Source organism: Rhinolophus hipposideros, assembly GCF_964194185.1.
Source record: "Rhinolophus hipposideros genome assembly, chromosome: 4".
Classification (NCBI taxonomy): Eukaryota; Metazoa; Chordata; class Mammalia; order Chiroptera; family Rhinolophidae; genus Rhinolophus; species Rhinolophus hipposideros.
In genome coordinates this window covers 49,420,146-49,434,886 of record NC_138050.1, presented here as the reverse complement: position 1 = coordinate 49,434,886, position 14,741 = coordinate 49,420,146, and the positions used below count along the sequence as shown (strand labels likewise).

The following is a 14,741-nucleotide window of genomic DNA, read 5'->3' as shown; positions in this document are numbered from 1 at the left end:
GTGGGCTTTCACTTCTGTCTGGCATTAGGTCCACATTTCAACTCCCTTTACAAATTAGTCTTGGCTTCCTCAGTTCATGTGAGGGACCCATGGTGAATGTTAGTGAAGTTAGTGCTAACCACGGTCCCATTTCAATAATAGCCCTCTAAAAATATAGTGAACTTACAAAGTATTCATGGATCTAAAAGAACACGAGTATAGCTTTAAAGTTAAAGCATTAACTTTAGATTCAGACAGACCTAGATTGGAATTTTAACTCAACCATTTAATATCTATGATTTATAGATATTTAAGCAAGTTACTTAACGTGCCTGAGTGTCAATGTCCTTCCTCAGTTAAAGAATAGAGTCTCACTTCATAGGGTTGCTGTGACAATTAAAAAAGAGAATGTAAAGGGCTTATCATGGTTATTGGCACATAGGAAGTGCCAAAAAATAGCTATAATTACTATTCAGTGTCATAACATTTCAACACACTTTTGACTTTCTTTCATTGTTTTACTGCACCCCAGGTTATAAGGCTTTCCCTTTGTCTTAAAATTTAGGTGGACAGGGCCCAGCCCAGTGGCTCAGGTGGAGTTAGAGCTCAGTGCTGCTAACTCCAAAGGCTGCTGGTTCGTATCCCACATGGGCCAGTGGGGTCTCAACAACAAGGTTGCCAGTTCGATTCCTCGAGTCCCGCAAGGGACGGTGGGCTCTGCCCCCTGCAGCTAAGATTGAACACGGCACCTTGAGCTGAGCTGCCTCCCAGATGGCTCAGTTGGTTGGAGCGCAGGCTCTCAACCACAAGGTTGCCGGTTCGACTCCCCCAAGGGATGGTGGGCTGCACCCCCTGCAACTAGCAACTGGCAACTGGGCCTGGAGCTGAGCTGCGCCCTCCACAACTAAGATTGAAAGGACAACAACTCGACTTGGAAGAAAGTCCTGGAAGTACACACTGTTCCCCAATAAAACCTGTTCCCCTTCCCCAATAAAATCTTTAAAAAAAAAAAATTTAGGTGGACAAAAAGTGGGCTTGTAGGGTTTATTTTAGCCTCTGCTATGAGCTATTGATTAAATGTTTCTTTGTGGTCTAAAATTAGCATTTAATTTGAATACTTACCCTACTGCTGTTTCATTTTTCCTGTGTAAGTGGATGTGCGATACTATTGACTAGAGATATTGAACATGTGAGAGTTTTAACATTAAAACAACAACAAAAAAAAACACCCAAGCATATGGGATCGTTAAATTATTGATGATGTTTTTGCTGCAGATTTATAAATAATGCATATTTAAAGGGTTATTTCCTTTACATTTCTTTAGGGACAACGGAAGAGTCTTCTTGCTTGAGTTTAAAGAGAACTGACAGTTGGAGAAAGGTCAACAAAATATTCATTCATGCAGTTTCTATGCCAAAAAACCCTCAAACTTCAAATAAAAACAATTTTATGTAACCATACCAAATAGTCTCCCTTATTTTTAAAGCAGAATGAGGCAATGGATTTAATTGAGCAATTGGGGGAGGGGAAGCTTGAAATAATATTAATGATAAAAGTTTCATATTAAGCAGTATCACTGTTTTTTTCTTAGAAAATCTTCTATGGATAAAAATAAAAGAGAAACCCAACATTTATTCTCTGAAGCCTATTAATTTCCTGACACATTAGGTCTTTAAAATTTGTTGTTTTAAAAAGGGATGATGTGGAGTAACTAGGGATAGATAACAGGAAAATTCTAAAACCAGGTATGGTTACTTTCTACCCAGGGTTGCCCTCCATGGGTCTGAAAACACCCAGGAATTATAGGTTAAGTTTTGTTTGATGTGCATATGGGTATGGGGGAGAGGCATAGTTTTCATCAGATTTATGGCCTTGAAAAAAAGTTAAGATCCATGGCATCTTCCTTTTTCCTTTTGTGACTGGCTAAGACGAATGAGGGAGTGAAAGAAATGGGGGTAAAGGAGTGTAGGGAAAAACCAAAGCTCTTCCAATACTAATTAACCTCTCATCTCCCTTCAATTTTTCTACCTCCATAAACTATGAGCAACACTCTAAATTTCAGCTGGTTTAACAATACGGCTAAGCAAAAACTAATTACTAGACTATGAACATGAAACAGTATCCAGAAACATCAGGAAAAAACAAAGTGTCTTAATTCTTTTGTTTCTTAAATTTTTGGAAGTGTGCTTATTTTTCTCTGTATATTTGTTTTAACGTCTATCTCTGCAATTTTCAAAATGGGTTTGAAGCAGGATATAAATCCACAATTCAATTATAAATCTCAAGCATTTTTCTGATGATGAGGGGATAGTTTAAATAGTTTCTTTGAATGGGAGAATGTATTTTCTTTACAAACATTTAAAATATATCCTTCCTACAAGTTCAGGCCCCGAGAGTTACTTAATCGTGTTACCTATTTGTAGTGGTTAGAAAGTGAGTGAAAATTACTTGAAAAATTGGGTAGGGAGAGATTAAATGATTTATGTTATTGAATTTAATCACATTTTTCTGATGAGGCCAGGACTAAGGGAGCTTAAGTAACTTGCCCAATGTCTTCTAAGTGAGTATCAGTTCCAGAATCCAAACCCAGGTCTGTCTGACTCCTAAGTCCATAATGTTTCCGCTGCGTTATTTGCCCATGGTGAGGCTTCTCTGTGACCTTCACTAACAACGCCCCCTGTCCTGCTCTGCAGCTTGACACCCCAGAAAAGATTCAGCCTGTTCCTGGAAGAACACCAGGGCTGACTGGGGCACGTTCCAGAGGACGCCCTCCTCTAGAACGGTCCTTAAAGCTGACAGGTGATGCCATAGAGAAAGAATATTGGATAAAAAAGACATGAAACAACAGGTTTCTTGAAAGATGGCAGTGTGTATCTATGCGAAAGTATAAAGAACAAATCCTTTCAAGTCTGAGCAATTGGAATGGTTGAGCGTGTTGTTGGTGCCTTGTAAAGCAGCCAACGTGACTTGGGTTTTACCTTAAAAACTCATGGGCACTGCTTCATTTTGGAGTGTGAGATGGCACTTTATCCATCATGGTAAAATGTTGTCCAGACTTTCTCTTTATCACCTCAGGTTCTCTCCAAACTTCACAGGACACTTCAGCCAAGGACAAAAGTCCATCTGCTAAGGGGAGACCAGGAGTAACATCTTAAGATGACATATCTGAAGCACCCAGCCCAGTGCCTGGTCTAAGTTTAGTGCTAAATAAATGTTAGTTCTTCTTTCATTCCCTCAATAAATATGAGGCTAATAGAGTTTTGAAGAAAGTCATTAGTCTGAACTCTGTACAATTGCAAAATGTGCTATATTTGTGATGCAGTCTTAAAAGGTTTGGATGGGAAGGGCCTGAGGGATCATCTTTGGATCTAACTTCTCTTGTTTTTCCCCAGCTTTATTGAAGTATAATTGACAAATAAAAATATATTTAAGGTATACAATGTGATGGACCAATATATGTATACATTGTGATTGCCACAAGCAAGCTAATTAACATATCTATCACCTCACTTAGTTACCATTTGTGTGTGTGTGAGTGTGCATGTTGAGAACACTTAAATGCTATTCTCTTAGTAAATTTCAAGTATGCAATAATCACCGTGCAGTACATTAGATCCCTAGAACTTACTTATCTTGTAACTGAAAGTTCATACCCTTTGACCAACATCTCCCCATTACTCCCACCCCCAGCGTCGAGCAACCACTCTGCTTCTATGAGTTCAACTTTTTTAGATTCCACATGTAAGTCATACCACACAATATTTGTCTTTCTCTTTCTGGCTTCTTTCACTTAGCATAACGTCCTCCAGTTTCATCCATGTTATTGCAAATAGCAGGATTTCCTTCTTTCTCATGGCTGGATAATAGTCAACTATCTATAGTTACATGATTGATGACAAGGGTGTTTAAATAAACATAGAACTGTCCAGGTGGCATTCTGTGTTCAGTATCATTCCTCTCGTTCTCCGACATCTAATCTCGAGTCCTGGATGATGGTCACTGAGCTCAGAAAGACAAAGCACTAGAAGCCCAGGAGTCAGACAAAACTAAATTATTTCTGCTTTCTCTAAACTACAGTTATTAAGACAAAAATAGGGACTCATGTTTTAGAAAGTTTTGTAATAACAAGGTGAAGCCTTGATTAACTAGAGAACTCAGTGAATCAGAATACACTATTTGGGACCCGATTTACGCTTTACCTACAGTTGGAGCTCAGTAAATGTGTGTTTATTCCCCTAGGGATTATGGTTGAGACTGCGCTTCAGAAAGCTCTACTAAGCCAGGGCAATTTTTTTGTCCTCCCTCAGCCCTGTCTGCCTAGCATTCCCTCCCTGCTTTTCTTCCCCGTTTTTGCATGGAAAGAGATCTAGGATGACAGGAAATGGGATGACTCATCTCACATCAGATTGAGCCCTTTTTATTTGCCCTTTTTGTTGGCCTCAGTCTGATATTGGGAAGAACCATGTTATGTTTGAGAATGTTTTTATTTCACAGAAGACACGCATGGATTGCAGTGGGACTCTGATGATTTAAAGGTCTGCTGCGTGTGGCTGTCTGATAGCTCTTTGTTTTCCATAATCCTTTGATTAGAAATAGAAATCAAATTGTTTTAATCATGCTGACCAGCAAGGGTCAGGGATGCCTTCACTTTGATGTGTGTCTCTGCTTGTGTATATTCATGCCTTTCTTTAAAGGTAGGTTTTATTTCTGCTTTATCTCACATTCCCTTTTTAGTTACATGTGTTTGCCTCTTTTTCCTAGTTGTGCTTGATTGAGCAGAGAAAAGAAATAGTCTGTGGTTAAATATGTACGGTGTCTCCACAGGAATTACTACAACTGTTAATCTATTTTTTATTGGTTAGGTTTAACATGTAAGATGGGATTTGGGGGTTAGGGTGGAGAGGACAGTGAAACATTGTAAACCACATTTTATTTTATCTTCCCAATTAAAATGTGGTAATAATAGTAACGATGCAGGTTTCTATCCATCTCTGCTATGGAAGTATTCAACTTATTTGTTTGTATTTGTATTTAATATTGTTTCAGAACTGTAATTTATTTGCTATCTGGTACCATTTCTCAGTCTATGAACCCTTCCATTTTGTAGGTAATGATCTTTGTGTTGAGAAACATGTCATTATGACCATGCTGAAATGTGTCCTAAGAGTACGATCATTCACGTTAAAAGTTAAGACTTAGAAACAGACAATGCAGCTCTGCCTGAACAAAAGCACATCTGTACGTGCTGTCATCTTTGCAGGGGAGACACAGGGAGGGTTTATCTAAAACATTTCAAAGGGGGAGAAAAGTCTCAAAGGGGGGGAGATGGGTAATTAGGAGGATTTTTGAATTGTCTAATTTAAGTAAAAATATTTCTATCATTATTAATTATGATGGCAAGAATGCTGCTTTACATTTAAAATTGTTCTTTCCTGTTGAAATCTCAGTGTTTCTAAATGCATTTGTCGAACAACTCTTTATTTTGTAACATAACACCTGTCCTTTTGTTCATTTTTGCCTAGTGAGTTACTCAATCCCTGTAACATTTTTCTTTCAGGATATAAATCTCTTTGTGGACTTTGTAGAATAGTATTTCTAGTGTCAAATTTGAATTCTAGAAGGGAAAGCATGGGGGGGGGGAGGTATTAATGAATTATGTGAAGTGAAGGCAAGTAACCTACCCTTAATGCATTCTTGGAAAAATACAAAGAGATATACATTAAACTGTTGTCCAACATTTAATGACTAAAAATGCTATTTTTTAAGAAATGAGTTTGAATTCTTTAAAAAATATTTAAAGTAAATTTCCTTAAAAACCTTGTGCTCTCACAATTCTCCAATATAATTGAATTTCTTTTGTTTTTCTTTTTTACCTCAAAATAATTGAATTTTAAAGTTGATTTTTAAAAGGAGTATGGCTTGTTAAGACCTTAATGATATTACTAGTTATTTCAGATTGCTTCGTGAAGTTTCCCCACCTAAACACCTTACGAGTTGTAGAAACAGGGCAGTTGAATCAGTATTATGACAAGAAAGGGTAGGACTCTTCCTTAATTCCTGGACCCGTGAGATTGTGTGTTACGTTGAGTGACAAACAAAAATTGGAGCTCATGTCTATTCCTTTACTTTTGTGGTGCCTTAAACTTTTAAAAGTTCTCTTACCAACATTATTTTAGTTGACATCACACTAGTTCTCAGATGTAGGCATTACTATTTTTATCTTGGACGCCTCACTGCCCTCACTTGGTGATGGAAGCTTCCAGAACTTCTCACCTGTCAGCACCCTCTCTGCTTCTCTAATTCGTCCCTCTGTTTGGCCATGCAGACTGTGCAGGCTGTGCGTCTGAGGAGAAACTCTTTCACAAACTGTTTTCTCATTATAACCAATTCATCAGGCCTGTGGAAAATGTTTCGGATCCCGTCACGGTGCATTTTGAAGTGGCCATCACACAGCTGGCCAACGTGGTAAGTGCCTCAAGTTCACCATGTGTGGTATCTCAAGGAGCCCTGACTCTGAGGGGCTCAGAGCAGTTCCCAAACATTGTCCCACTTATTGTACATGGTAAATACGAGAAATTAAAAAAATACAAACAAACCAAAATCTACATGGCTGCTGGCCCTTCGAAGCTGTCCCACTGGGAGGGAGGCAGTTTTCCCACCGATGCTGTAATTATTCACATTAAGGTAGGGGTTTTGTTTGTTTGTTTGTTTTGTTGTTTGTTTTGGAAGAGATTTCAGAACCAGTTTATGAAACAAAGAGGTGAAGGGGAAGTTGTAGGGAGAACACAAAGGGAGCTAACTCCATTATGCACCTATGATGTACCAGACCCTGTGTCTACACTTGTGACTATCAGCTGCATTTTATAGCTGAGGAGCCAGAAGCTCAGTTAAGGGACTTTTCCCAAGATCATACAATTACAAAATGGTGGAACTGTGATTTGTATCTTCTCTCTTTTTATTTTTGTCAATCAATCTTGCTAGAGGTTTATTGATTTTGTTGTTTTCCCCCCCAAAGAATCAGCTTTTTGTTTCATTGATTTTCTCTATTTTTTTCCTGTCCAATTTTATTGATTTCTACCCTTTTCTTTATTTTTCCTTCCTTATGCTTGCTTTGGGTTTATTTTGTGCTTCTTTTTTAATTTCTTGAAGTAGAAACTTGAATTATTGATTGGAGAACTTTCCTCATTTCTAATGTAAGCATTTAATGCTATAAATTTTCTTTTTAGCACTATTTTTAGCTGTATCCCTCATATTTTGACATGTTGTGTTTTCATTTTCATTCAGTTCTATGTATTTTTTGAATTTCCTTTGAGATGTCCTCTTTGACTATTAAATTTAAAAAGCCCATGGAGTTGTTTAAGTTTCATGTGTTTAGAGATTTTCATATTGTCTTTTTGTTATTGATTTGTGACCTGCAAATTTTAGCAGAGACCATGTCAGTAAATCTATGGCTGTCAATCAAAAATCAACTAGCTCTGCAATCCAGAAAGAGTTAGATACCTACCACTATCTACAGTATTTTCCCTCCCTCCCTCCCTCCCACTCTCTCTTCTCTCCCTTCTTTCCTTTCACAGAATCAGAAAACTTTATGAGCCTTGGTGATCAGAAAGTCTTCACAGAAGTAATGAGACTTAAATCAGATTTGAAATACAGTCTTTAAGTCACATTTCCTTTCAAAGTGAACAGCATTGAGACCAGATATGGAAATATTGTATTTCTGGAAATATTGTATTTCTGGTTGCTTTTTTTTTCTTAATTTTTTATTGGGGTATATTGGGGAGCAGTGTGTTTTTTTAGGGCCCATCAGCTCCATGCCAAGTCATTGTTTTCAATCTAGTTGTGGAGGGCGCAGTTCACTGGCCCTTGTGGGAATCGAACCTGAGACCTTGGTGTGATGAGCACTGTGTTCTAACCACTGAGCTAACTGGCGCCCTCTGGTTGCTTTTTTTTAAGCTGCCTCTTCAGTCTTTTTGTTTTCCTCTAATAGCATGAATAACTCAGATTTAGCTCTTTTTAGTTGTAATTCTTGTTCTGAGATCCACCTCTATTAGCAAGTACATTTGAGGCTAAAAGTATTGCTTCTTCTTCACAGGATGAAGTAAACCAGATCATGGAAACCAATTTGTGGCTACGTCACGTATGTGTCTATATCACATGTCCTTCTCTTCGATCTGTATTACTTGTGTATCAGCCGAACAATGCCTAATGGATAAAATCTACTAGCATTCCCTCTTCCATCTACAACTTGTGATACAGCACAGAATATTACCTTCCTCTAAAGCCTAAAGCTCAGCTCTGGTAACAGCTGGCTTGATGCAAGCTTTGCAGGTGCAGAAGCCTAGTGACAAAGTTCTCTGGGATATAGAGATTCTGTCCTTTCTGGTTTCTGCTCTCAAGTCTTCTATTTTTATCTGTACTTTGAACTCCAGTGTCAGATGTTTGCCTATTCTTTGATCCTGCTGCACTAGGCCTAAAGAAGTCAGTAGTTAAGCACGATAGCATGTGGGTTAGATTATCACCAGTTTGTTTTATGTTATACCATCTCGTTCTTTCTTCTTGTCTTAATCTTTTACACAGATTTTGTAACAAGCTCATCATCGTACACTTGAACTATCTTTTTAAATATTATAACTGAGTTGCTACTCCAATATGAATATTGTCCATGGAACATGGAATTTGAGCCTATAACCTTGGCCAGCTAATTAATAAACAACAGATAATTATCTAATATCCATTAGGTAATTTACGTTTTCCAAAATCAACTCAGCTACCTAGCCCCCTATTCTCCATGGGTTTACTCTCCCAACTTTTGATAAAAACTAATGTACTCTTCAAATAAGAACTTAATTAAAAAAAAACAACTGATGAACAAACATAGAATTAACATTGGAAGAAATTTTTTAAAAATTGATTTCTATTTCCTTTAGATCTGGAATGATTATAAATTGCGCTGGGACCCAATGGAATATGATGGCATTGAGACTCTTCGTGTTCCTGCGGATAAGATCTGGAAGCCCGACATTGTTCTCTACAACAAGTATGGGTGTCTGACAGAAGCAGTGTCTTTCCAAAGTTGCCTTTGGTGCATGCTGACCCATAGCATGGGTCCATTACTAATGGTGTCTGATTTACCTTGCAGTGCTGTTGGCGACTTCCAAGTTGAAGGCAAAACAAAAGCTCTTCTTAAATATGATGGCATGATAACCTGGACTCCACCCGCTATTTTTAAGAGTTCTTGTCCTATGGATATCACTTTTTTCCCTTTTGATCATCAAAATTGTTCCCTGAAATTTGGTTCCTGGACATATGACAAAGCTAAAATTGATCTTTTAATCATTGGATCTAAAGTGGATATGAATGATTTTTGGGAAAACAGTGAATGGGAAATTGTTGATGCTTCTGGCTACAAGCATGACATAAAATACAACTGTTGTGAAGAGATATACACGGATATCACCTATTCTTTTTATATTAGAAGACTGCCGATGTTTTACACTATTAATCTGATCATTCCCTGTCTCTTTATTTCATTTCTAACCGTGTTGGTCTTTTACCTTCCTTCTGACTGCGGCGAAAAAGTGACGCTTTGCATTTCAGTTCTGCTTTCTCTGACTGTGTTTTTGCTGGTAATCACAGAAACCATCCCATCCACGTCTCTCGTGATCCCACTGGTGGGTGAGTACCTACTGTTCACCATGATCTTTGTCACCCTGTCCATCGCGGTGACTGTGTTTGTGTTGAACATACACTATCGCACCCCAACAACACACACCATGCCCAAGTGGGTGAAGATGGTTTTCCTCCAGCTGTTACCCCAGATCCTGATGATGAGAAGGCCTCTGGACAAGATGAGGAAGACAAGTAATGATAAAAACCCCAAAGGCATTTCCAGTTGTCCTGCCAAAGTCATGTTTGGTAATCGCAGAGAGCCCAAACTTCTTCAAGAATGCTACCACTGTCATAAATCATGTCACCTTGCCACCAGCAAGAGAAGATTAAGTCATCAGCCTTTACAGTGGATGACAGAAAATTCAGAGCATTCACCTGAAGTTGAAGATGTGATTAATAGTGTTCAATTCATAGCAGAAAGCATGAAGAACCAAAATGAAACAAAGGAGGTAAGTGTATGTCTTCTCTAGCCTGTCCACCTGCTGCAGGCCTAGAGGCACTTTATAGACAGGGTCATTCTTCAGTGTAAGTTCTGTTTATAAGACAGTCAGGCAGTGTTACGCTAAGATCCAGTTCTGTTATTATGCAGTTGTGGGTGGACTCTCCTGGGGTCGGGTGGGGTAACACGTATCCCCAAAGCAAATCTCCACCTTCAGAAATGTTAAGTGAAATCTGGTCAAAATAAACATTCAGGGTAACCTTGGTTAATGAAACCAAGAGCTCCTGCACAAGAAACAATGGCAGACAAAAGGGTGGAGAGGGAAAAGCTGCCCCCAGAGGGGAAGGAGCAGTTTGCGGTCTGAGAGCAGTGGAGGAAAGCAGGAGTGAGTCCTCCACAGCTCCAATCCCACTTATACTACTTGAGAGGGACTTAGGTGCCTCGGGGATAAATTTAGCATCAACATATTCTGTTCCTGCTGCCCAGAGTCTAACTAAAGCAACATGACCGCCCCCATCCTCCAAAGAGAGAGCTTAAGAAAATCATGCCAGTTTTCCATGCCATAAGGATGACTAGCTGAGGGCATGTGAAAATTCATGCCAGGTATTTGGTTTGACCTCATGCTGCAACTGCCAGTATCCATATCTCCTAGTGAAAGGGTATCCCGAGACCTAAAGTCTGCTATGTCGGTGCAGGGAAGATACCGTGACTGCATGTCACACAAGCGGGGCATGGGGGATGCATCAAGGGACAAGTGAGCCCAGAACTCATCTCCATGGTGACACCATAAAATCTAGGGGAGAGTTGCTGTTGACTTAATCACCACCAGGAAGGGCTCTCACGACACAACCAGGGAGACTTGGGCAGAGGTTGGAGGCTCGGACCTGGAAGGACGTGAGAAGTGCAATGATTTCTCCATAAACAAAATGACCTTGAGGTCTAGCGGGCTTCCTGTTCCTGCTAAGGAGGTCCTCCATCTTACCACACAGACCTCAGACCTATTTCCCAGACTTGCCAAGGGGTCAGGTATACATTGGTGCCAATGACAAGAGTTGCATTTTTTTTTTGACCAGCTATTTCTTTTTTTTTTTTATTAGTTTCAGGTGCATAAAACAAAGTAATACTTAGACGTTTATCATTCATATCCCTCACACTGTGTGAACCCCCCACCCCCATCCACTATCCCTCTGACATCGCACCGAGCCATTACATTTCCACTGTCTCTATTCCTAATGCTGTACTCCGCTTCTTGTAAGTATATACATACATATGTATACATATATATATATAATTATAGTTGGCAGTCATTATTGTTCAGGTTCAGATGTACAGGGCAGTGATCAGGCATCTACAGCATCCCTGAGGTGGTCTCCCAAATGGGACACGTGTCCATCGGATACCCTACAAAATCTTTACAACATTATTGATTACGTTCCCCAAATTAATTTTCAAAGCCCCGTGGCCATCTTGTGGTTACCGACTGTTTTCTAATCCCCTCACCTTCCCCTTTATCCCCCCCCCCCCCGCCCATCTAACAACCCTCAGTTTTTCCTCTTTGTCTCCAAAGCCAGCTATTTCTTGGGAGCACTTCTTGCCGTTAGGAAAGAGTCTTTGTTGAGATCTGCATACTCTGCAGCCAGCTGCAGGAGGCACTAAGAAGCCTTGTACATCCACCCTCTTCAGACGAAACAAAAGCTCTACTGTGTACTCTATAGGAGACACAGGTTAACCACAATAAGACCGACATTTGCTTTAAAAATTACCTGGAAAATATTTGAAAAGAAAGAAGTGTATTTATGAAATAGAGCATATTTCCTATGGTGTTGATGTTTTAAAAATTGCTTTGACCTTTGTTTGCTTTTCAGGTTGAAGATGACTGGAAGTATGCAGCTATGGTGGTGGACAGAGTATTTCTTTGGATATTTATAACCGTCTGTGTGTTTGGAACTGCAGGGCTGTTTCTACAGCCACTACTTGGAAACACAGGAAAACCTTAAGGATTTTATCTTCTGAAATTTACAGATACTGTATTTGTTCTGTGTTTCCTACAGCAAGGAAAGGGATATAAAGCTTCCCACCTAAGTCTCTCACCTACAGAAAAAGAGGACTTTATTGCACATGAGGAACCTGAATGCCTCCTTTGTAGCACAGAAGTGCTTTGAGATGTGCTCTAACACTGGAGCCCAGAACTGGCAGCACCCACAGGCTTGTCTTGTCTGGACATGTGCAGCTTCCAGGGACGTGATGAGCCATAATACAGCAAACCATGTAATCAACATCAAGCCACACTAAAAAGGGGTTCTGTTGTCCCTCCTGTTTATGCTGCTGATCAGCACCATGACAATGCCAGACACGAAACTCTGAAACATGGACCCGCTGACATTCGCAGTGCTTGTGAACTCCTACAGGCTTGCTTTCTTGTACACGTCTCTGTGATGTAGCTCACACACCAGCATTATTTCATACTTTAATTGGCGAAAAGTGATAGCAGACCGTCAGAGCCAATCTCAGCAGGCTGTTTGCAGTTAGCACTCATCAGGCAAGAAACCTGAGGGGTAACCTGGCGCTGTGCTAGGCATTGCACAGGTAACAGAAATAGGTCCTGTCCCCAAGCACTTGCAGCTTTTTAGGAAAAGTCATAAACACAAAGATCTCCAGGACCAGATATCATGTGGGGAATGTGAGTAGAGCAATCAAAATGGGAGAACATGGTGTGGTGTGGCCAGGCAAACTGAAGCAACCTGTTGTCTTTTCTTGTCAGCAGTTTCCATTTGCTCTTTGTAGCTGAGACTGAAAATAAAATTATTTCTTCTCTAAGAAAGTGATCTTGTACCGTTCAGAGCAATTCCTTTTCTAAGAGGGAGCACCTTAGGAATGCTGTTTTATTCCACTCTATTATCTTATGTGTTGTATAAATATTATAGCAATTTAAAAGGTGTATTTTGAAGTAGAAAAAAAAATCTGCCCTAATAAAATAATTCATTTCATTTTTGCCTTTTCCCTTCTGGTCCTTGTCTACAGGCACATGTAATTTCACACTTCAGTTTTACCTTTTAATTTCATATTATGCTGTTTTCTCAAAGCACCATATTAGCAACATTTCTCCACAAGATTTCATAGTCTTGAAGTATAATTTTTAAGATTGCATTATCTCTGATGTGTTGATACACCACACCCTCAACTACCACATGTTAATTCTTCCTGTCTGTCTCATACTGGAGCATCAGGCACTTTGTGGCAAACCAGGCAAAGGTTTTGAATTTGAATTACTTTGTTTTAAAGTATTTTTACTTCCTCTCATATATGTGTTTGAAGTACCTATATTTTATCTTTCTGTCTTGAGTGAGGGTTGGTTGTTATACTTGATAGTGGTTTTTTTTACTATCAAACCAAATAGATATTTAATTTTATTTTTTAAAATGTTTTAATTGTGGTAAAATACACATAGCATAAAATTTATTATCTTAACCATTTTTAAGTGTTCAGTTTAGTGGCATTAAATACATTCACATTGTTGTGTAACCATCACCACCATTCATGCCCAGAATTCTTCCTTTTTTAAAAAGATTTTTTTTAAAGAATATTGGAGAACAGTGTGTTTTTCCAGCGGCCATCAGCTCCAAGTCATTGTCCTTCAATCTAGTTGTGGAGGACGCAGCTCAGCTCCAAGTCCAGTTGCTGTTTTCAATCTTTAGTTGCAGGGGACTCGGCCCACCATCCCATGGGGGAATTGAACCAGCAATCTTGTTGAGAGCTCATGCTCTAACCAACTGAGACATCTGGCCGTCCTCAATTCTTTCGAGTATATACTCTTTCACGGTGGAAAGTTTTCGAACTTAATTGTCTGACCTTCATATACCCAGAAGCAGAATTGCTGGGTTTTGTGGCAATTCTATTTTTAATTTGTTGAAGAACCACCATACTGTTTTCCACAGTGACTGTACTGTTTTACAGTTTACCCACAGTCACTAGGATTCCATTTTCTCCACATCCCCTCAACACTTGTTATTTTCTGGTTTTTGACAGTAGCTATCTTAATGTGTGTAAAGTATTATCTTGTGGTTTTCATTTGCATTTCCTTAGTGATTAGTGATGGTAAGCATCTTTTCATGTGCTTATTGACCATTTGTATGTCTTTGGGAAAATGTGTATTCAACTCCTTTGCCCTTTTTAAAATCAGGTTGTTTGATTCTGTTGTTGAATTATAGTAGTTCTATATATTTTCTTGAGCTAATCCCTTATTAGATATAAAAACAAGACTTTTAAGAACTGCAAAGTAGGGAGATAGGAGGAAAGTGCTTCCAGCCGGGGGCAGAGAAACCCGGATCCTGGCTTCTTAAGAGATTCTTTTATATATGAACATGTGTCAGACTTCCCAGCCCAGCTTTCCAGAAGTTGCTCAGTGATCCTCAGGGCAGAGAGGATGTTGTACTCACAAGTAAACAATTTAACAACATACATTTAAAAGAAATGAAAAGCATTTGAATAAAAGGGGAATTACAGCATTTTTTCAGAAGAGCGAAGGGAGGCAAAGAATGAAAATTTGTAAAGGGATATGAAGGGAGTAAAGAATTAAAAATCTCTTTGTTAATTGAGATGTTTAAGTTTTAGAATTGACTTGAAATTCTCTTGTTTATGATTTAGTTATCAATA

At 39.1% G+C, this 14,741-nt stretch overlaps 1 protein-coding gene across 2 annotated transcripts; it reads left to right on the top strand.

Moving 5' to 3' along the window:
- Positions 1-4,355: 4,355 nt before the first annotated feature.
- Positions 4,356-13,074, top strand: CHRNA6 (cholinergic receptor nicotinic alpha 6 subunit). 2 transcript variants are annotated; one of them, XM_081046267.1, is made up of 6 exons: positions 4,356-4,674; positions 6,306-6,445; positions 8,073-8,117; positions 8,908-9,017; positions 9,120-10,098; positions 11,954-13,074. In XM_081046267.1, exons 1-6 carry the CDS (start codon positions 4,596-4,598, stop codon positions 12,083-12,085), a joined length of 1,485 nt encoding a protein of 494 aa, XP_080902393.1. In that variant the 5' UTR covers positions 4,356-4,595; the 3' UTR covers positions 12,086-13,074. The 2 variants fall into 2 exon arrangements, with proteins under 2 accessions (XP_080902393.1, XP_080902394.1); XM_081046268.1 differs by having other exon boundaries at positions 4,549-4,674; positions 6,376-6,445; positions 11,954-12,991.
- The last annotated feature ends 1,667 nt before the right edge of the window (positions 13,075-14,741 follow it).